Consider the following 25,046-nt stretch of genomic DNA (forward strand, 5'->3'; position numbering starts at 1 on the left):
GAATCAGCTGGTGGCAATTTGTATAACTGATGATTTCAAGAAATAAGTGGGTAGTACACATTCCAATTTTCGAATCGTGGGCAAAGGGGTCATGTGGTAGCACTCAACAGGATAAAAGGCAACAGACTGCATTAAGTGAAGTGTGTTTGAAGGAAGCTCTTTTTGTGAAGGAATAAAAGTTGGATGTCTTGCGATGTCTCAAAGACATCATCCAGATGATTTCACATGGGAAAGAATTATTGGAAAGCTTGAAGAAGGCCACAGAATTACTGAATCACATAACATTGTATTCATGCTCTGGTAGGGGTTCCAAACCAATGGAATGTATTCCAGATATTTGCTAAGAAGCCGCCCTCGTTCTACCATGCAACATGAACACAGATTTTTGGTTATAACAGCAAAACATAATCAATGCACCACAACATGTCAGCTTGCAAGTCAGTTCCATTCAATCATAAGTACACGGATATCTCAACAAACCATGGCAAGATGTCTGCGACAAGTAGGCATATATGCCTGAAGGCCTGCGTCTGTGTCCCTTTATCCATAGCGCATTGTAGAGCATGTTTTCGGAGCATGTTGTATCCATAAAAAATGGACAAGACACCAATGCACTAATGTACTCTTTACAGATGAGTGTTATTTTAATTCTTGTAGATAGGCTTATACATTGGTAACACATGACTAATAAATTATTTAAGGAATTTACAATGTATACTGGAATATTAATTAAAAGAAACTTTAATAAATACCTCCTATATTTCGGCAACATCACATTGCCATCTTCATGGGAACATACAACTATGACACATGCATGCAAGCACTACAAAAAGCAAATGAAGCAGAAGAGAGAAAACTACTGTTGTTCCTAGAGTCCTAAAGGTGCTCCCTAGTGAGCTATACTGGGTTCTCAAGATGCAAGCTTCCCAAATTTGGGGCAGTCTCATGCACCCAAATTTGTTGAGGTTTGGTTAGTTTTTTAGAGCTGAGGCTGATTCCATGAATAATCTTTCATATTTAAATTTGCTGCAGTGTATTAGCATGGCTTTCTTCCAACGTTATCATACGAATATAAAACTATGACAACGTGTCATAGTTGTATGTTCCCATGAAGATGGCAACGTGACATTGCCGAAATATAGGAGGTATTTATTAAAGTTTCTTTTAATTAATATTCCAGTATACATTGTAAACTGTTATTTTAGTTTTTCCTCTAATTCTAGATGACACTTGATCAGGCATGAAAGTAATACTGCTTACCATTACAGGAATGTTCTTGAAAGGGACAGATATAGCAGTGCTGGGATCATTGTGTAGGGAGGCATTATTCTTAATGGATGCACCGAGCTACAAGTGCTGGAAAAACTGACTATGACTGGTGAACAATATTGCAATGGAGTTCTTCAATGTCATGTTCGATTGTTCTGTGATACTGTAGTGAAGATTTCATTTTTATGGATAACAATGCCACACGACATCGTATATGAGCATTGGTGATGCTTCTGGAAACCAAGAATATTAACTGAATTGAGTGGCCAGCATGCTCCCTAGATTTCAACCACATAGAACACATTTGGAATGCAACAGGGAGATGCACTGTTGCTTGAAATTCCTCCACCAGAAAAAACAAAAAGGCTTTATCCTTGATCTGAAAAGAGAGTGACCAGTTTGTCTCAAGAACTCCTGAATCACTTGGTGCTAAGCATGGTACAACATTGTGAGAGTTGCATCGCAGTTCAGGGTGGACATATTCTGTACTGAAATGTCTCTCTGCATACTTTTCTGTAAGCACTGTATATTAATTCCTTAACCATATCCATAGGAAATTTGTAATTTTTCCAAAAAGTATTTCAATTTAATTTGTTCTAAATTTATAACCGTTTGGTGCAATATAATTTATTAGTATTCTGGCAATAAATTTATGTCCACACTGGCTGTAGGCATGAAAATTTTTTCATATACATGTAAAAATGTAGTTTGTCCTTAAATTTTGGAAAACAGTGTACTAGATGTCAGGTATAACAGATTTTGCCAGATGTCTAATGTAATTTCAATATAACTTACCTCTCTGGCTCTCTGCAGTGCTCTATACTTGTACAATTTGATTAATAACCCATCTCTTACAACTCACTTCAACTTTTGCACAGGCATTTAGTTTCTGCAATATGTGTATTCTATAAATATTTCCATAGCAAATGTTCCATCTGAAATAGCATCACTACCCCCCCCCCCATTTAAATTCATTGGAACACGAACAGTTGCTGCCCAACATCCCTTCACATACACCCACAGAACAAGTTTCTTTTCCTTCTCCTTCATTCCTACTACTGTTGTAATGTGGAACAGTCTCCCCCCTCCCCTGATGTGTTTCCTAAGGAATACAATATACAGGCTTTTATTTAAATTAAGGGGATATTAAATCCCACATTATTTCAAAGCCAAATAAGAAACTCAAAGATCGGAATCAAAGAGTTTCATGTCGAATATAGTAAACTATAAAAGTTTCGGCAGATTGTAGTGTAAGCTAAAGCATGTAGTTCAACACTAGGGCAACTCGTAGCAAAGGTGGGTAAATGTTAAAACGTTTAATTTTCTTGACCATAAAACTCTGGAATAACTTTTATTGGGATTATATTGATCAAGTGCATATAATAAACAACTATGTATTACCAACTAGTTTCACCAACTAAGGCTGTTGGCATCTTCAGGGTAAGGCACTAAAAAGTAAAAAAAAAACTGTTACAAACTATAATCAACCGATTCCAATTATATTAAACAAAGAACAGAGCGCGTACAATACATGCATAGAACATGCATGATATCACTTGTTGTTATTTAGGAACGTTCTATAGTTGGCACTGTAATTCAGTGGTGATTTGAGAGATCTACTAAGGGTCTTCCAGATCACGGGCAAGATTAGTCCTTGGTTAACCATACCATAGAGTGGGATAGAAGCACAATTCCTTACATGGAGGAGGACTTCCACTCCCAAATTTTTAAACAGCCCACTAATTTTATTTGAAATTTCTGTGATGTTCAAGTTTTCTTGAAATGGATTATTGATAAAAGATACAATCATTTCAGTTTTATTAAAATCTTTAAATCTTGAATTTATTTCTTCCTCAACTAATTTTATTTCACGAATAATTTTTTAAATCACAGTGAAGCATTTCTTGATTTTGTTCAAAAAATTTTAATAAACATGGGAGAGGTCCAAATTCACGGTCATTTATATTTTTCTTTAATAAAAGTATTGTTGGAAACTTTTTATTGAACTTAACATGTCAATTAAATTTTTATCTCTACCTTGTAACACTAAATTTAAATTGCTTAATTTTGTACAAAAATCTACTAAAAATGATAAGTCTAACAACCATCTTTTATCACTCAATTGTGGATAAATATCTCCTTTTTCATCAAGAAAAATTTTTACATTAATTAATACAAGAAATCTTTCTAAAAATTTACTTCTGCTGAGCTGGCGAACATTATTCTACAACAGAAGTTCCCTATCATCATCTGCCTGTAATTTAAATATAACTGCCATTGCAGGGCTTTTCCTTGAACAGAATTTACAATTTTAAATGTAATATCCAAAACATCTTCTGTGTTTAATCTTTTACTACACAGTACTTGTTGGTGGATAATGCAGTAGTATGTTAAAATATCTGGATATTTGTCATCATTTTTACATAATGAAATGAAGCCTGATTTATTACCTATCATTGCAGGAGAACCATCCATAGTAATAGACACAAATTTAAAAAGCGGAAGTTTGTGTTGTTTCACAAATTCATCAAAATGTCTTCTCTCCTAGTCCTTCCCAATAATGGTACAATTTTCAAAAGTTCTTCGTTACTTGAATAATCTTGAAATACCATGCGAATAAATACCATTAACTGAGCAGTATCAGTGAAGTCGTTTGATTCATCAAATTGTAATGAAAACGCAACACACTGGTGAATGTCTGACATTAACTGAGTATTCAGATCGGCACTTAAAATTTCAACTCTTCTCATAACTGTTGTTCTGGAAATTTGTAAATCTTTAATATTCGAAATTATTTCATTTTTATTTTTAAAATCAGAAAATAAAGATTCTGTTGCTGCAAGAAATGATTCTTTTATTAACTCTCCATCAGTAAAAGGCTTTTTTGCTTTTGCTAATAAATGACACACTTTCAAAGATCAATAGTGGATGATATTGGTTTATTTATTACTTTCGAAATTGTATGTTGTTGTCCAGAAAGTCCTGCCTTTAAATTTATCATTTTTAATTCAAGTATTTCGGAATTTTTGGGAAAATCTTCATCATATTTTGCATGGAGCGATCGAAAATGTCTCTCAATATTACTTTTTTTTGGAATTGCTACAGATGAATTACAAATCAAACAACAACACATTCCATTTACCATTGTAAAGAAATAATCCATTTCCCATTCCTTGTGAAAAAGATATGTCTTTGATTTCTTTGATACACTCATGATTATCCTCAAATTAAAAAAAAAAAAATAACTTTTAAATATTCTACTAAAATAAAAAATGTTTATAACTTATCAATTAGCGAACAAAATAATGGTAAATCCAACGATAAATTTAGAGCAACTGAAACTCAACTGAAATTATAACAGTGAGCAGTGGGAAGTGTGTGATGTAGTTACGAGTAAATACGATCATAAACGAAACGCATACAATGTGCTTTGCTTATAATCGTATTCACCCGGCTCGCTGTTTGACTTCCACTGATCCAAATTAATTCATTTACCCGGACTTATAAGAAAATTACTGATTTGATGATTTTAACGAAAAATAAAGAGAATTAAAGAGAATTAAAAAATAATACAAAATAATGATAAATAAAACATTATGTTTTCAGTTTTAATTAAATTTGTAAGTAATAGGCTTCAAAAATTAGCTGATAGATGAAAAAGAGGTGACAAGAAAGAAGCATTTAAATTATTAAAGGGATTATTCATTTAAAATAAAGAGCCAATAGGCTTCATTTCGGTGATGTAAGCATTATTTAAATTAAGGGGATATTAAATCCCGCATTGTTTTAAAACCGAACAAGAAACTCAAAGATCGGAATCAAAGAGTTTCATGCCGAATATAGCAACTATAAACGTATCGGCGACTACTAGCATAAGCTAAAGCACGTAGTTTAAGTACGTAGTACAAACTAGGGCAACTCATAGCAAAGGTGGAGAAAGTTCTGATCGCTATTCTTAGTATTTTCCATAATGTAAAACCCATCTCCTAGGAGACGTGTGATGTTATACATTATGGTGGGAGGTCACTACCCAGACCGGTTTCGATCTTTATTGAGATCTCATCAGTGAGTAGCTAGACCAAAGTATAATACTAAGGGTATAGCGAAAAGAATTTATATACTCTGCTATACGAGTTGTCAAAAAGGTGCACCCATAAATTATTATTTATTTAAAATAATAATTTATTAAAATAATAAAAGAGCCAATAGGCTTCATTTCGGCGATGTAAACATTATTTAAATTAAGGGGATATTAAATCCCACATTGTTTTAAAACCGAATAAGAAACTCAAAGATCGGAATCAAAGAGTTTCATGCCGAATATAGTAACTATAAATGTATCGGCAACAACTAGCGAGAAATCAGCTTACGCTAGTAGTCGCCGATACATTTATAGTTACTATATTCGGCATGAAACTCTTTGATTCCGATCTTTGAGTTTCTTATTCGGTTTTAAAACAATGTGGGATTTAATATCCCCTTAATTTAAATAATTATTAAATGGATTTTATAGAACTGACACACTAAAGACTTTTTTCAGTACATGGCAAGAAGGGAGAGAACAAGGGGTCACAAGTGGAAGTTGTGCAAGAGTGTGGTTAGCAAGGGTGTTGAGGACTAGGTTTTTTGATTGGAGAGCGGTACATGGGTGGAATGAGTTGCCAGAGGTGGTTATGAGTACTTCATCAATAAATGAGTATAAGAAGCAGTATGATTGGTATTGTGTGAATGATGGCTAGTGCGTGAATAAATGGATCTCCCACGAGTCTTCTGACACCATGGAGATGTCTAATTATAATAATAATAATAATAATTATTATTATTATTATTATGTCACACCTCCAAAGAGTCCAAAGACTCATTGAGAGAGGGTGTCCCTACTCTACAACTCTCCATCTCCACCACTCAATCCACCAACTACAGCAAACCACATCATCTACACCAATGCCATCTATTGCTCACCACTGCTAGTATTAACAGACAATCACAAACCATGCCCACAGCAGAATTCAAACCTGCAGCCTTTTGGCTGGAGAGCAGATATGCTAACCACTCAGCTAACTATAATAATAACAACAACATAGCATTCACCACCCAAGACAATACCTTCCAAGGCCTTGAGAAAACTGAGCAAAGATCTGAGCTCACTACAAAATCACTTTGAAACCTGGGGATTATCCCCTAACTCCAGCAAAACTGTTGTATCAGCATTCCACCTAAATAACCACGAGGCTCGTAGAAAACTAAAACTAAACTTCTGAAGCAGGATTCCAATCCATGAAAGCAATCCTTCCTACCTTGGTGGGAATGATTGCTTTCATGGATTGGAAGGACCCAGGTAGGAAGGATTGCAATCATTCCTACCTGGGTCACACTTGATTGCAGCTTGGAAAAAACTAAGTTAATGATATCTGCCAGGAACAACATCATAAACAAGTTCACAGGCATAACTTAATGCTTTGGCTCTTAGCAGCAGCCCTGACTCTGGTATTCCCAATGGCAGAGTATTGTTTGCCAGTTGAGAACCAAAGTCACCGCATGACTCTTGTGGGCACACAGTTTAACATAAAAATGATAACCATCTCTGATATCTTAAGATCTACTCCTCTCCCACATTTGTCTGTTCTTTCCCACATCACTCTTCCATTTTTCAAAAGAAAAGATTCTACCATCAAAGAAATAAATAACTTCAGAAACAACTTTCCTATAGATCAAGATATCTCTTCACCTCCAGATCTCCGATCTAGCTTGTAGAAATACCAGTTTGGTGGTTCACATGACTGGTAGAAAAGAAAAAGACTCTGGAATGAACAACAAACAAGTAGTCGATCAGAGATCTGACTAACAAGCATCCAGGATTCAATCTACCTTGATGCCTCTGGAGGCAACTAAACAGATTTAGGACTAGACAAGTTTACTGCAACCACTTACTATATCTATGGGGAATTTCACAGTCACCCTTTTGATCTGTGGTGTTGTGTTGACTATGCATCATATCACTGATGAATATCCCACACACTACTTCCCTGAGGTCTCAGGAACTTGCATTTACTTTAGCATTTATTCTTGCCTTAATTCTCAGGATATTCCTTCCACATTAACCGCTTTGTGGATCTCTTTGCTTAATAACATTGTACACACATTTCATTCCCACCCTGATACTACTGGAATGATTACAGTATTTTTATGATTTTGTCATACTTTCTAGCTTTATACTTTAGCATAAAGTATAAAGTTTTAATTAGAACATCCACATATTGAGCTACTTCTCAGGTCATGTAGAGCATGATCACTGTCAATCACTGATGACAAAACAGTCATACACTTAACTAAGACCTCTTTTGACACTATGATCAAATCTAACATTCTGTGGCCTTCAGCTGCTTCTTTCACATGATGCTTGAGAAAGTTGTTTCGAAACAGCTCAATAGATTCTCCTGCATTCTTATTAATGTTTGGATAATTTAAGTCACCATAATAATTACTCATTTAGTACCCCCATTAGGGGTAATTTGACAATGCATTTTTTCATCACCAGAAAATGAACCACCAAGTTTGCATCAACATCCTGCTGTATATTGCATCCTGTTAGGTTGCACATCAGATTGCTTCAAACTCACTGTTACGTGGAGCGTTATTCAAATTATTGCTTCATGAGTTTCTATCCTAAATGAACTCAAGTCATACTTGATTTAACTTGATTCCAGTATGGCCACATCTGACTTGAGGGCCAGGTTTCACTAATGCCAATAATTTTAAACCACAATGCATTCACCACGACAAAAAACTCCAATCACCCTGTTAATAATGCTTCTGGCATTTGAGTGCAGATATAATAAGTTAACTCGTGGCTTTTTTGCATACTTATTTCTGCAATCTGCTTGACTCTCTGTTGGGCAACTTTCTCTTTTCTGTCCCCCCCCCCACACACAAACACTAAAAAAAAAGTCTGAACCCAAAGAGTAATCCACCCCTTCTCCAGATTCATAACCATGTTCATTAACATTCATATCACTATCTCACACACACACACACACACAGTGTTCCAAGATGATCTAGTTTTTCTGATTTGCTGCATTAGGTCTCACTCCAAGAAATAATTTCTCCAGGCATATGATGCCAAATCCATTCAAGAGCAGGCCATCCCTCTTACACAAGTCGTTTATACAATAAAATTCCTCGACACATCCAAAAAAACTCGCACCATTTCTTGTACATAGTCTGCATATTGAATTATTTTCTAGCATAGCCCTCCTTCTTAACTCTTTACTATCATATCTTGGTAATAAACTAACAATTTTCACTGCCTCACTTTTTCAAGCAATCCTTTCAAATCTTCTCTCATATTATATTTATAACTAAAATTATTTTGTTCCTGCAAGCACCACCAACTCTTTATTTTATGTTTCTCTATAGCTTTTGTCATATCCTTTATTTTACCTCTGAGGAAGCTCAGTGGAGTGAATACATTGTCAAGCACAACTTAATTATGAAATCGCATTTCCATATTACTTTTTTCCCCCCTTATATCCTAATTGACTCACTATGTTATTATTGCTATTAGTCATTAATAACTTACAAATTTCCCCCTCTCCTGAATCTCACAGGTCTCTTATTTTTTGTTTCCTACCTTAGTTTTTGCAACTGTTTAAGTGTTGAACAATTCCATTTAATCTTGAAATTTCATATATCAATTTTTCTTCATTTGTGTTATCATTATAAAAGTTCTCATTTCAGGATTCTATGTTATCGTTATCCTTAGGTAGCATTTTTAAAAACTATCTTAATTTAACGTCTTTGAATACATTATCAAATGTATTAAATGCAGTAAAATCACTAAAACATGCAATAATATATTAAACAATGCACTGTCTCAATCAAAATACTCAACAAATAAAATAAAAACCATCCATCTTACAGGAACCACGAATAACATATTGACATTCAAAATGGCCTCCACCCACATCTCAAACTGTAAGCAAACAAAGTTCACATGTGAAGTATCTTTATGACCATTTTACGTTAATATATACTTGCATTATGGTATACTACAGAAGTGTATACTGCTACGCATGGTGGAGGAAGTGATCACCATGATAACCAGTTTTCTTTATTGAGATCTCATCATACTAAGGCAACTGATGCAAAGTCATGGCCTCTACATAAATGTAGCTTAGTGGTGAAGATATTCACACATAAACTTTACTTGCTTATACTTTGATAAAGGATTAAACAAAAACAAAATTTCTTGTAAAGTCTAATTTACTTTGAAAAAGTAGATAACTGCATTAATAGCTTCCACCACAAACATGTCATGCACAAGTGAAAAAAGGTTTTACAACTATCACTGATCCACAGTATTTTAATAATAAGGTGATAAACCTTTTTTTGCTAGCTCAATGACAAACACAACGAAATTGTAAATCTGGTCACTACCAACATGGAAATCATGAGAGTTCAGGTCCAAACTGCAAATGAGAGTCCCCCTGAAAATAGACTCCGTATATAGCTCTCCAAACAAGCAGTTAGTAGTAGAAGACCTGAATGCTAAGCATACAGCCAGGAACAGTAGAGCTATAAATCGAATGGTATAACCCTCAATGACTTTGCTGCCCCCAGGAACACTATGATTATAGGACCTCCAGAACCCACCTACTGCAATGTAGTAGGAATTCCTGATGTCCTTGACATAGTGACACTATAAAATATTGGGTACCATACCAAATAAGTCTGATGGGTGACCTCAGCTCTGATCACAACCCAGGTTTATAACATGAAAATATCCCAGATTGGCTCCTAACCATCAACTGAACAAAACTAATGCTCTGAACAAATCTATTGGCCCAGTTTCAACAAACTTAAAGAAAAGAATCAATGACTCAATTTTGAGCTTGGAAAAGCAGATAACAACTGCATTAACAGTTTCCTCCACAGAATACCATGCACAAACTCCAATAAACTTCTGGGAAAGATAAAAATCTCATCCAAGAAAAAAGCAGAGTCATGCACCAACACAACAGAATGTCGGACCCAGAACATTGACAAGCACTCAACAGGGCTATGAATGAAGTTTGACATGCATTTAAAAACTGTCAAAATTAACAGCGAGAAACTAAATTTCAGTTTTTAAACATAGAGGACCAAATGCTCTGGAAAATATTGAGTTACAAAACTCAACACACAGATTATAAACTCTTCCTAACAATCCATGGGTGAATGTGATCTAGTTTACTGCGATATAGACAAAGTTGAAGCGTTTTCCAACAGCCTCGAGAAGCAGTACAGTCCAAACTACAGCCATGTTGATCTAGAATGCATCCCAAGCACACACCTGGTTACTTTATATGCTTTTAAAATTCACAGAGTACGTAAACCCCATCCAACTAACATCTCCTGCTGAGAATCAGGAATCATCACCAAACTTAATAAGAATAGGGAAGCACCAGGCCCAGATGGGATTTCTAACAAATTATAATCATTATTCCTGACACCTCCAAGGAGTCCGAAGACTCATCATGGGAGGACACCTACAACCGTCTCAACCTCTACACCGAACTTCTACTACAAATCATCTCCATCAACGGCATCTACCGCCCACCTCCAACACCACCACAACTAGTATTTTTTGTCTGTAAATTGTGTGTTCTGAAGGGCCAATTTTTCTGTATGCAGGATGAAAAAACTGAGTTTCCGGAAGGAAAAACCCTGCTACCTATATATGAGATTGGCTAACTTACCTTCGATTGAAATAATCCAGATAAAGATTCCTCCCGTCGCGGCGAGAATCGAACTTGGACCTATTCCAATCGAAGGGCACAATGTACCGTCGTTCTTCCAATTGCGCTATGGAGGCGCTTGACTCACACAAAGAATCAAATCAAATGCTTGACACCATACCGTTGCTATTATTAATACAACATTAAGATATTACTATTTCCAAACAATGGAAAGATGTAATCTTAATTTCAAACCCAGGAAAAGCAGCACATCTCTCTCTCTCTCTCTCTCTCTTCCTCCCTCCCCTAAAACTATCACCAAATGAGCCCACTTGCCTGCCTAGGAAAAACAACTGAGAGGGGTAATACTAATAAGACTACAAAAAGTCACTAAAGAAATAAATCTCATTCCGAGTGAGCATTTTGGATTCTGGGAGAACCACTCCACCAAAAAGTTCTCTGAGTTCTGGAAAACATCAGTATATCAGCATGATATACTGATGTTTATCAGTATATCTACAGGAATCTTCCTAGACAATGCCAAAGCATTCAACAAAATATGGCACAATAAGCTTTTTAAACTCCTTCAGGCCAAATTCCCACTAGGACTGATTGAACTTACTAAATTCTACCTCAGCAATCATAAAGTCTGACAGTAGAGAATTAGAGTAGCTGAACATAAAATCACAGCTGGTCCCTGCTATCACCTTTGCTCTTCGCCATCTATATGGCTGACATCCCATGCACAGATGCTACCACAACAGCCTTATATACAGACAATAGTGCAGTAATGGTCTGCTGCTTGTTATGCAGATTAGCAACAAAAAAACTGCAAAACACAATCTTGGAACTAGAGCAATGGTTCAAAACATGGCGAATTGATTTACTATTCTCATTCCTCAATATGCACAAAATATATGTTAATTTCAAGCAATGCTGATCTTCAAGAACATGGCAATGCTATTCACAAAAAGAGAAATGTCCCCAGAGGGCAAATCTTTGTTCATTACCATCAGAGCCAGCCCTAGGAATTTGGTCACCCCATGCAATAGCATATTTTGCCACCCTTCCCCCCCTAAAAAAAACTCTTTTAATGACGTCTTGAAAGCCACGATGGTAAGATAGGCTTCAACATGTCTGATTATAAATTCTAAATAGTAGCATTAGCTAATGAAAATTCATAAGGTAATGAAAAATATAAACTATATTTTTAACGGAAAGAGAGAGATAATTAATCCTTTAACAGTGAAATTTTGTTCTGAAAATGTGCATCTGCATGGGTAATTAAAATCAAGTGAAGATGGGTATACTCGTCAAATGCAGAGTAAATGCACTTGCTGTAAAGTTTAATTAAATTATAACAAAATAATAGTCATTAAAAGTTAGCTTATCTGAAAAATCAATAATTTTATAGCTCCAAAATTCATCAATATCACAAATACTATCGACACAACCTAAAGAAGTTTTTTAAAAACCATGAAAAATTTGTGAACATAGAAAAAACTATAGCAATTTGCGGTACTATTAGAGTTTATAAAAAATCGAATTCGATTTGCTAAAAAACACTACAAATTAGGAGTGCACTGCCCAATCTTTATTAAAAGTTTTTCGTAGAGTTTTCATTATTTTCTAGGGAAAATTAGGCTCCGTTTGCACAGTTCTCACAAGAAATTATTTGAATTGCATACAATGGTATTTTATTTGCTTTGCATACAATTATTTTCATAAAAAATGCAAAAAATCATCAATCATTAGATTCCTTTATAATAATAAGAGAAATATCTTTTTTTAATTTTTACTAAAATTTTAATTTTTGCCAAAATAGTAATTTATTTTTTCATATGACGAGTATACTTGTTGAACACCGTTAAAGGGTTAAAAGAAAGAAAATAATGTATTACTATTAACTTACATGTAATTAATGTTCATCACATCATGTAGAATAAAGAACTGCTAAATCACAAACATGTAACTATGGTAAATATAATTTTTTTAGATTTTAGAACACGTGTCATGTCTTCACATAAGTTAATTTACATTTTCACTGTTAAAATGTAAACCTACTGTTTAAAATGAAACTTTTCTTGCTTTCATATTTGCAAAATCACAAATAAGGCTAGTCTAATTTCTGACCAATTTCATGTTCAATTGAAATCATGGTAAGACTTTCCAATTGAGTTTCGGCCATTGTAGACTGTAAATAAGTTTTAATAAGCTTTGGTCTTCAAAGACTATGCTCACCACTTGTGAAAAGGCAGTGTCTGCATTAAAAGTATTGTTGAACATTACTTCAGGACCAGATGCATTCCCTGGGCTCACCCCAATGTAAAACACAAAAACACACAGTCATCACATCAATGTTAACACTGCACTGTGGACTGGTCGAATTCTTGCTCACAAATGAGAAACAATGGAAATCACACATGAAAGACAGAATAACAACCATTGTCACATCATACAAAATTTCAAATTAATTCAATCATTTTCAAATTGTATATATAATCTAATCTTGTAATTCTGTATTCATTAAGAATATGTTACTGAAAAAAATAATGAACATATTCTTAAGAAAGTACAGTAACATATTCATTAAGAATATGTTACTGTACTTTCATTAAGCAATTTTGATGAATATGCATGTATTTTAACCTCAAGTCAAGGTCAACTCACGGCTAACAGTGGAATTGGAAACAAATGTAAGATGGAAGGTGTTATGCTATTGTCACGTTGTCTGCTATTAAGACAGTGTGATATTAAATGCAACATAATACTACATTATTTTAAATAATTATGATTTTTAAAAAATATAGTTGGAAGTTTTTTTTCACTTGGTTAGACTATAATAAATTTAGTTTAATCCTTTATCTAAGTGTAAGCGAACAAAGTTTGCATCTGAAGTATCTTCAGGACTGAGGCAACACGTGGTAAAGGTGGAACAAGCTCTCATCACTCCTTGTCTTGGTATCTTCCAAAATAAATAATAATGCAGACATGTATAATGCTATGCATTAAGGGAGAAACTAAGACAAGGAGTGATGAGAGCTTGATCCACCTTTACCACAAGTTGCCTCAGTCCTGAAGATACTTCAAGTGCAAACTTTGTTTGCTTACACTTGGATAAAGGATTAAAGTAAATTTATTATAGTCTAACCAAGTGGAAACAACTTCCAACATCTTTCTTTAAATCCAGAGTAATTTAATAATAAGATGAGACACCCTTTGGCAACTCGTACAGGTAAATATGACTTCTCCATTGCTTCCACCTTGGTATCACCACCTCTGGGTCTGGCTCCCACTGATGAGACTTAATTAAGGTCAAAATCGTTCTGGGTAGTAGCCCTTCCCTTAATGCATAGCCTTATACATGTCTGCAAGGAGATGTGCTCTGCATTATGGAGATACTAAGACAAGTGATGAGAGCTTAATCCACCTTTACCACGAGTTGTCTCAATCCTGAAGAAACTTCAGGTGAAAACTTTGTTGCTTACACTTGGTTAAAGGATTAAACTAAATTTATTATAGTCTAACCAAGTGAAAAAAAACTTCCAACATCTTTCTCTAAATTCAGAGTAATTTAATAATCAGGTGAGACACCTTTTGGCAACTCATATAGGTAAATACGACTTCTCCATTGCTTCCACCTTTGGGTCTGGCTCCCACTGACGAGACCTCAATAAAGGTCGAAACCTTGGGTGATGAATGGCAGTGTTGTAGCCCGTCAAGTTAACTGAGGCACAGCTGTTGCTGTTCCCCCTCAGATGACATATGAGCAAATGAGTGGCACTGCTCGGTGGTGGTGGCATTAGCCTGCCACGGGGTAGAGCCAATGCTGAAAGTTCTTCTCAGTGGAGGGGTGAACCTGTTACTGAGGGGAACAATGCTGAGTTTTTGGAGTTTGACCTGTACTTGAACATTCAATAAAGGTCGAAACCGGTCTGGGTAGTGGCCCTTCCCTTAATGCTATGCATTAAGGGAAGGGAAGGGCTAGCATCGCCGTAGCACGTGGCGGTGAATTTGAGCTGTGCAGAAGAAAGTAATTTTTAATCGGTGAATAGTCCGCTTTTGAGCCTGTGTAGCTCAGTGGATGAGGCGTTTGCATACCACCGCGCTAGGCCGCACGAAGGAAGTCTTGGTTTCGAGTCTAGTCGGCGACTAGAGGAAATTTTTCTAAGCCTTTTTTCGACCGGTTCCCGAGTAAGTCGATCTCTGGCACGGGCAAGCAGGTTTTTCCTCCCGGAAACTCGGGTTTTTCGTCCTGTAAACTCAAGAAAATCGACCGTAGAACCCACATTATTTCAGACATTAAAATATATTGTGTTAGGGTTAGAGACCACGAGATGGCGGCACATTTGAGCCGTCTCTCTTCACTGCGTACCGCTTAATTAGTGATAGCCTTGGGCCATCTGTCTCTGATTGGTACCAGTGGAGATTGAACTGCCCACTCAGTCTCCAAAAAGTTAGATAGGGCTAAATGGCCTCGCCTACTCCCGTATACGGGAATAAAAAGGCGTTAGCTGATTTTTTTTTTTTTTAGTCCGCTTTTTTCCCCGCTTTTCTACGTTTTTGAGTGCTAAATTGTTTCTCTGAATACGAGTGTACTTCAGTGGTTGTTTTTTGGAAGTTAGTTGCTGTCGCGATATAATATATTTTGGTACCGTCGGAATCGAACGCGTAACGGTGGAAGACAAAACGAAGCTAAGTTACTGTATTTAGTTATATTTCATTTTATTTAATTATATTTAGTACTTAAATGTTCTGATGTTTGTACTTTTTTCCCTCTTATTTATTAATTGAATAATTATTAAAGATTAGGGTATAATTTGACAAAACACGTCACAGATAAGTAATGGCACCTGTGCGAAGGAAAATGGCGGCCAGTAATGAAGGTTCGCCATCGTTATCAAAGAACGGTAGCATAAAAGAAATGAGTCAGTGTACTAGCTGTGAAATGTACGCTTTGCGGAGTGCGGTCGGAGTGTGGTTAGATGATAATAAAGGATTGAATGTGTGTAGAAAATGTAGGGAGAATGCGGAATTGAAGTGTATTTCAGATCGTGAGTGTGATATTTTTGTCAACCTTCAGAATGAAGGAAACAGGGATATGACAAGAAACGGCAAGGTTGTACATGAAAATTGTGAGAGTGTGAATGTAGAAAGTGTGAATGATAGTATAAATGGTTTCTCAGAGAACAAAAAAGATGAGATAGATGCATTGAGTGAGATCGCGTTGTTGAATAGTGCGATAGAAAGAGCAAAACAGCAGCTAGAGTGCATGAACAAAAGTAGACTGAATGAACCAACCAATAATAAAAGGTATGACAGGAAAAATAGACGTATGAATGTGAACATGAACAAAATGAAGGATAGAGTGCTGTATGGAGACTCGTTAGTACGAGGTGTGTTAGTAGAGGATTTGACAAAATCGTACCAACCTGGTGCGACCATAAAGGACGTAACTGCGTCTATTAGAGAGCAAAAGAAAAGGGTGAAAGAAATGATTGTTGTGGCAGGTACGAATGATTTGAAAGGAGATAAAATGGAAATGATAGAAGACCTGAATGAATTGTTTGAGGTAGCAAAAGAAAAGAGTGACAGAGTTAGAATGATTAGTCTTTTGCCACGGTATGACAGTGAAATGTTTAAAAGGAGGGCTATAATTGCAAATGACTTTATGCGTGGGTTATGTATGACAAGTGGTGTGGAATTTGTGGATGTGTGGAGTGAGTTTGATGGGCGAAAGGATCTATATAAGATGGATGGCTTGCATTTGAATGGTTACGGTGTAAGAAGACTTGAGAAAGTGTTGCTGAATGTAGTGGATGTGCAAATTCAGGGAAACTAGATTTGTTAAGGGGGGGGGGAGTAGAGATACAGTCCTTATGGAGGCAGTTGAATGTAAGAATGAATATAATATGCCAGAGCAAATAAGGACAACAAATCTGAGTGGGATAGTTAATATAAGGCATCAAGGTAGGGTTGGGGCTAATGGGGGTCTTAAATTACACTAATACTAGGAGTATTAGGAACAAGAAGGAAGAGTTTTTGGCCATGGTTGGCACTTCCAGACCACAGGTTATAGGTATTAGTGAAACATGGCTGACTGTAGATGATATAACTAGTGGGATTGAATGTGATGGGTATAGTGTGTTCAGGAATGACAGAGAGAATAAAATGGGGTGAGGAGTATTGTTGATGATAGCTGATGAGCTCCAGCCAAGGAGAATAGAAGTTGAATTGCAGGATAGAGAAAAGAGCACATTTGAGGCCATTTCGTGTGAGATTGTGGCTAGCAGAACTAAATATACAATTGGGTGCTGCTATAGACCAGGTGATGGAAAAGATGGTGGTGACAGTATGCACAAGCAAATAGAAGAAATGGGTGGAAGGAGGGTGATTATTATGGGAGATTTCAACTATGGTCGCATTGATTGGAGTGAGGAGAGGACACACGGGAGGAAGGAACTGGATTTTATGCGGTTATTAAGGGATAACTATCTGCGACAGCATGTAATGGAAAATACTAGGGGTCAGAGAGTGCTTGACCTAGTAATTACATCTGAGGATTTGGCTGTAACAAATATGACCACATTGCCACCAATCGGTGAGAGTGATCATAGGGTCTTAACTTGGGAGGTGGCTAAAGGTGTAGAATTTTCAATTAAGACAGGGTACATGTGGAATTATCGGGCTGGAATGTATGACAAGCTTAGGAGTTTGATTGGTTCAGTGCCATGGCATGTACAACTGCAAGGACTAGAAGTTGATAGTGCATGGGAGGTAGTTAAGAAGTGCTTGCATGAAGCAATGGCTGACTGTATACCTAGAGTCAGAATAATAAATCAAGTAGGGGTTAAATGGATGAATAACACCATTAAGCTTGAGTTGCAAAAAAAGAAACAACTATGGAGGGAATTTAAGGAGAAGGGTGACCGGCAGGCACATGAACGGTATAAAGCACAGGCCAGAAGGGTGACGAGTGTGGTAAGAAAAGCAAAAAAGGATTACGAAAGAACATTGGCCATGCAGGCTAAAGAGAATCCTAAACAGTTTTTTAGATATGTAGCAAGTAAAAGGAAAAATGTACATGGCAGATTGATTTTAAAGAATGCCGATGGTAGGGAGGTAACTGAATCAGTTGAGATAGTTGAGTTACTGAGTGAGCACTTTGCAAAAGTATATCATCCAGGTGGTGACATTGCAGAAACGAATAAACCAGTAGATTATACGGGAATTGTGGTTAATGAAGTGGAGGTGAATAGTCTATTGCATAACCTCAATGTCAATACATCTGTGGGATTGGATGGTATACCAGCTCGTGTTGTACGAGAAGCAGCTAAAGAATTGTCAGTACCCTTGACCATTTTGTTTAATTTGAGTCTCGGGTCTGGGTTAGTCCCGAGTGGGTGGAAAGAGGGGAAAATAGTTCCACTGCATAAAGGTGGTTCCAAGACTGCTGTAGTAAATTTCCGACCGATTAGCATATCAGGAATCATTGTCAAGGTCTTAGAGAAAATAGTCAAGAGGAAAATACAAGATTGGATAGAAGAAAATGGGATACTGTATCGTGGACAGCATGGTTTTGTGAAGAGTAGGTCATGCCTCAGTAACTTGCTCACGTATTATAACACAGTGACGGCTGAACTGGATAAGGGTAATGGGTTTACGGTGATTCTACTGGACCTTGCCAAGGCCTTTGACAGGATTCCACATGGAATTCTAATCAGTAAATTGCAGCATACGGGAATGGACATAGGGTTGGTGAGATGGATAGGAGGGTGGTTGACGGAGAGATATCAGAGAGTGGTTTACGCAGAGATATCAGAGAGTGGTTTACGGAGAGATATCAGAGAGTGGTTTACTCGGGAGTAGAGTCCACAAGACGGCCTGTGACTAGTGGTGTGCCACAAGGATCTGTTCTTGGACCACTGCTGTTTAATTTGTTCATAAATGATATAGGAAATGATCTGAGAGGAACAGTTCATTTGTTTGCGGATGATGCGAAGTTGGGTAGGGCAATAGTGAATGCAGATGACGTCAAAATTTTGCAGGATGATTTGGATAGATTGGAAGTCTGGGCTAAGGAGAATGGATGTCAGTTTAATGTGGCAAAATGTAAGGTTTTACATTTTGGGGTGAAAAGATTAGCAGCAGTTTACTACATTGGTGGATCTGTACTCCAGGAGATTGATGAGGCCAGGGATTTGGGAGTGTTGGTGGATAGGGAATTGAAGTTTAGGGGGCACATTGCAAAAGTGGCTAAATCAGCTCATCAAATCACTTGGCTTCTGAAAAATACTTTAACATGCAGAGACATGCAGGTTATTGTTCCTCTGTATCAAGCCTTGATAAGACCCCAAGTCGACTACTCTGCCCAGATTTGGTCACCTAGGTTTCTTCTTGATGGGGAGGAGGTGGAGAGGATCCAGAGGCGAGTGACCAAGATTATAGCAGGTCTGTGGAATGAACCGTATGAGAACAGGTTGAGGATTTGTGGGTTGCAAAAATTGGTTGATAGGCGGAGGAGGGGAGATATGATTGAGACATTCAAATTACTGAAGGGTTTCTATAAAATTAATTCAGAAGATATTTTTGAGAACAGGGCTGGTTTTGGGAGGACTAGGGGACATCCATGGAAACTGGGCAAAAGTGTGGTTAGTAAAGGTGTTAGAGTTGGGTTCTTTACTTTTAGAGTAGTGAATGAGTGGAATGCACTCCCTGAGTCTGTGGTGGATGCTGTGACAGTGAATGAGTTTAAGGTGAGGTATGATAGATACTGTATGAATGTCAAATAGTTGTGATGAATATGATTTGGGGCCTCCCTCGATGAGTCCAATGACTCCCTGGAGTTGCCCGTAATAATAGTAATAATAATAATAATTATACATGTCTGCAAGGAGATGTGCTTTGCATTATGGGAGATACTAAGACAAGGAGTGATGAGAGCTTGGTTCCCCTTTAACCACGGGTTGCCTCAGTCCTGAAGATACTTCAGACACAAACTTTGTTTGCTTACACCTGGATAAAGGATTAAACTAAATTTATTATAAAAAATATAGTGTACAATGAAGATTTATTATGTAAAAATTTAACTAACGATACCTGAAATCTGGTTTAAACAGAGAAAGAATAAATGACTTTTTTGTGATTTATTTTTCATATAGTTTAGGCCAATTTTTCTGCCCCTCCACTACAAAAAAAAAAAAAAAAAAAAAAAAAAAACTTGTCACCCTATGCAAATACACATGTTGCACCACTGGTAGAGTCGGTCCTGATTACCACAGATAAAGACAAATTAAAATTTGAATAACAAGGTATGCGATCGAATAAAACACAATCAAATCAAATAGATATACATTAAGTTATAAATAATAACAATCATACTTTATCAAAAAAGGCAAATTCATTTAATGTTCCATATCTTGCAGCTTGTGATAATGAGGAATCGTCCAATCTTGGGAATTTTCTTTTCTGGAAATGAAACAATATATTATTAATAATATTATATTATATGACATTTTACAGAAAAAAATATAGAACACATCAAAAAGACAACAGCAAATCTTTTATGGTAATAGAGGTAAGTGCCTGTGTGCTAAAATTCAGTTCTAACTAATTACGTTAATTAGAACTGAATTTTATATATTAAATGAGTATTAAAAGAAACATACTTGGGTATGTATTTTCTGAAGGAAGGGAATACCCAGTAATTGGTGCCAGATGAGTTGAAAATGTATAATTTGGAAAATAAGGTGAAGAACTATTTGAATTTTTTCATACCTTCTGCTGTGCTTAGTGTCCATTTTGTGTTATTGGTCATTGTTTTTATCTATAAATAACTTCTGTGCCCTGAGCAATGATGATCTTCTGGCTATGGAAAAGCACATCAGTAAGTAATCTGAGTCAAGTTGTGTGGAGGTGCCTGAGAAAACTCTCATAACAAAAGTTATGTCTCGAACTTTTAAGCTGATAGACAGTGCCATGGCTCTCTTCGAAGAACACAACTCTGACCACATGAGGACTTGTTCAAATTTATTTATTTTGTATGCAAACACAAGTGGTACAGTAATAAATGATTGATACAACATTATTTATGAGGATATATTACACATGAAAATAGTTTAAATTTAATAGGTAAATTATAAACGGAATAACATAAAGGGAAATAAAAAAAACAGAAAATATAAAGGAAATAGAAACTTATATACAAGTTATATACAATAAATATAGTCCTCCAGTATCTTATGCAATCAACTGCTCTTTTTGTGCAAGATGTAAGGTCCTCTTTGTGCAAGGTGACTGAAGAGGGGGGGGAGGGAAGAAAAAAAGGTGTTCCATGGACTGGGTTGTCTCTTCCTCACTGGACCTGATAACTGTGAGTGTGGTGAGAATTGATTTGATGAGAATTTGTTTGCAATGTCTTATCGTTTGTAGTCTGTTGAGGTTTTTACAGGTGTTCCAGTCCAAGTCTGCACCAGGTGGAAGATGTCTGGCTTTTGGAATACTAGTATTACTCTCAGGGTACAGTGTATACCATTGTTGAAACCTTGTCTCTGGAGGGTTTTGGGTGGTTCAACAATTGCAAGAAACTTATGTCAAGATTTTAGTCTTTGGGGCACTGGAGTCTGACCAAACAGTGAGTGGCACTCATCATTCGCCTGTTTATTTTATCAACTGAGAATGCATATCTTCAGGTTGAAAGGGGAGCAATATTGGCCAAAATATATAGGTCTGCTAATGGTGTTGGTTTCAGGCATCCTGTTATTAAGTGGCAACTCTTATTCACTGCTGATTGCAGTTTTTCAGCATGGCAGGATCTGGACCATACAGGGCAGGCATATTCAGCAGGTGAATACTAAAGGGCCAAGGCAGAAAATCTCGGTGTAGCAGGGTCTGCACCCCATTTGGAGGAAGTAAGATTCCTTTGTATATTGTTTCTTGTATTAACTTTTGCCTTTGTTTTTTCTATGTGTGTTTTATATGAAAGAGTGTGATCGAGAGTCACATCAAAGTAGACTGGATTCCAGGAATGTTCTATATTAGAGCCTTCCCAAGAAATCTGTAGCTTCCTGTTGGCTTCCTTATTGTTAAGGTGGAAATGGCCAGTCTGGGTTTTCAAGGGGTTTGGTTTTAATCGATTACTGCTATAATATGTGGTTAGACTATTTAAAGCAAGTGATAGAGTAGTTTCAATAGACTTGAAATTATTTGATTGAGTAGCTATGACAAGGTCATCAGCATAGAAAAAATGTCTAGTTCCTGGAAAGATGGGGAGATCATTGACATAGATGTTGAAAAGTAATGGTGATAACATACTTTCCTGGGAGAGGCCATTGGGGGGGGGGGGGGGGGGCTAACGATTCTTCCTACTCCCAGGTCCACAAAAAACACCTGTCTTCCAAGAGTGATTGAATCAGGAAGCTAAGGAAATAGTCTCTAGTTATTCCATATATTTTATTTCTAAGTATGAGATGGTCTATGGTATGATACGCTGTAGTTAGGACTACAAAGACTGCTCCTGTGGCTAGTTTTTGCTCATAACCATTTTTTTATATATTGAGTGAGATTGAGAATTTGTGATGTACATGATTTTCCTGGTCTAAACCATCCTGATCAGCAATAAGATGGGGGCTTGATTAGGGATTGAAGCCTAATCAAAATTAATCGTTCGTAGAGTTTAAAGAGGTTGCTGAATACAGATATAGGTCTGTAATTTTTTTTTTTTGCTTCAGTTGCCGTTTTTCCAGCTTTCAGAAAGATCACCACTCTAGCATGCCTCCAGATGGTTGGTATCCTTAGGGCTCTGATGCAAATGTTGTATAAGTTTAGTAGCCAGTCTTTATCCCTGGATCCAAAATGTTCAATTCATTCATTACAGATATTACTGAGACCTGTAGATTTTTAGTTTTTAATAGGTTTATTGCAGCACTGAGTTAAGTAATCGTGAAATCTGAGTTCATCAAATTTTGTTCCTCACTTGGGGTTCTTAATATCTTATTTTTTAGGTGCTTTTTAGGGAATTTTCCATTCAGCAGCAACTGGTGAGCAATTTGATTATCTGTTACCTGCAGATGATCTACTGACTTAGTGAAATCCTTCCTAATTCTGTTGATAAAGTTCTATGCCTTCCTATTACTGTGAATCATGTCAAGGGCTTCTATTTCTTTTTTCTATGAGGAATGCCTTTCCTCTCTGCCATCTTTAGAGCATAATTTTTCTCCTGCATGGATAGTTTCCTTTGAAAAGTAAAATTGTAAGTGAGTAGCATACTGGGCTTGCGTATCATTAGAGAGGTCATTTAGTTTAAATGACATCCTTGAGGGATGTGTTTGGTGCAGATTTTCCTCAGTATTTTTATGAATTGGGAATATGCTTGGGGGTTTGGAGGAACTGACTCCATGGAGCAGCTAAGTTCTTCCATGAAGCCCTCCCAATTAGCTTTTTTGAAGTTAAATCATCATCTGTAAGGGACTGTGTTAGGCATAATGGTTGGGTTGAATTGAAGTATTATAGGTCTATGCTGGGTGTGTGGAATGAGATTTAAAACTTTTTTAACACAAGTGTTGGATATTTTTGAGTTTTTCTTAATTTTTTTAAATATTTTTTATTTTTATTTTAAAAAAAAATATATATATATATATATTTATTTATTTAAAATATTTTTAATATACTTGTTAAAATGAAAAGATAGACTGGAAATTTTCTTAAATGCTACAAGATGTCTACAATTAGAAGTTGAAAACTGCAAGTCAGGTTTCCATTGAGAGATTGTTGAAAAAGTAGCTGACTTCCTATGAGCCTTTAACTTCAACATGCCTTCTAAAGAAGTAACTAAACTATAGTTATGATGTATTTATCTTCACAATAAAGAACAACTTGAATAGGTATTTGATTTTTTTATGTACTAAACATTTCATTTACTACTCTTATCCCTTAATATACACAAAATATAGGTGCATTTTCGATTAAGTTAATCTTGAAAAATGGGAATGTTGCTCATTTGGAAATGCAACCTCTATGATCCCATGTTACAAGTCTCCCAATAATGAAGAAAAAAATGAATGAAAAAACTGTGGATTTTAAAGTTAAGAATTAAGAAATTTAATTCTTAATTCTTAACTTTAAAAGTTAAGTTCAAATGTATGTTAAATTAAATATGCCTAAAAGTTATATTCTCACTAATATCCCCAAAAACAAATTATGCCATTCATTCAGCTTGAAATCATGTGCCTTCTTTTCAAAACAATTTATCTTAATCCTACTGTCTTAAAATTTTCATACATTCATAACATCTACAAAGCCAAATGCATATTCAAATATTCTAATTATAAAACTGTCTTCATCATCACCAGCAACAAACTACAAAGCTTACTAAAATATACAGCCACCGTAGTTCAGACTGATGTATTACTGGCATAATGCCATTTACAAGTTTAACTATAAATCAGGATGTGGTATCTGCTACAGGCCATATTTAACTGCATTCAGTTAAATATGACCTTAAAGAACATATTCTTTAAGGTCATATTTAACTGAATGCTATCAAGATTGCAATATTCATTACACCAAACTATTTACATTCCAACAAAAAGAAAAACCCCAAACAAAAGAACGCTAACAATAGCAAACTCTCACTACAAATAACATTACATTAAATACAATCAAAACTTGAAATCAAAGCAATCCCTGATATTGAAATGGGTTTTCTTTATCACTTTCAAAGAAAACAAAACCAAATTACATTGTGCCAAGTCACTAGTGAAAAGAACCAACTAATACACAATATACATGAAAAGACCCTATCAAATTGTGATTGTGTGATGGTAGGAACACCATGATTGTGATGGTAGGAACATAATGATTGTGATGGTAGGAACAAATGACTTGAGAGGTAATGTAAATTGGGCAGCAAGAGCTATGAGATTCTTGCTTGAGGTGGTACAAAAGAAGACACAGAGAGGAAAGATAGTGTGCATGTTGCCTGGGTATGATAGTGACGAGCTGAGCAGAAGAGCAGTAATATTGAATAACGTAATAGCTAGAATGTGTCAGAAGAGAGGATTG

General features: G+C 36.1%; 1 protein-coding gene across 4 annotated transcripts in view; it reads right to left on the bottom strand.

The window, feature by feature from the left end:
* Window positions 1-25,046, bottom strand: part of LOC150094143 (paired amphipathic helix protein Sin3a-like) — a 382,913-nt gene that overhangs the window by 281,981 nt on the left and 75,886 nt on the right. For all 4 annotated transcript variants that reach the window (XM_090411964.1, XM_090411965.1, XM_090411962.1 and 1 more), the window contains exon 6: window positions 20,367-20,453. In XM_090411964.1, coding sequence (XP_090268090.1) covers window positions 20,367-20,453 — 87 coding nt within the window. The remainder of the gene's footprint in view (window positions 1-20,366; window positions 20,454-25,046) is intronic.

The sequence above is a fragment of the Typopeltis vanoorti genome, chromosome 22 (genome assembly GCF_054136105.1).
Source record: "Typopeltis vanoorti isolate ZY-2024b chromosome 22, IOZ_Tvanoo_1.0, whole genome shotgun sequence".
Classification (NCBI taxonomy): Eukaryota; Metazoa; Arthropoda; class Arachnida; order Uropygi; family Thelyphonidae; genus Typopeltis; species Typopeltis vanoorti.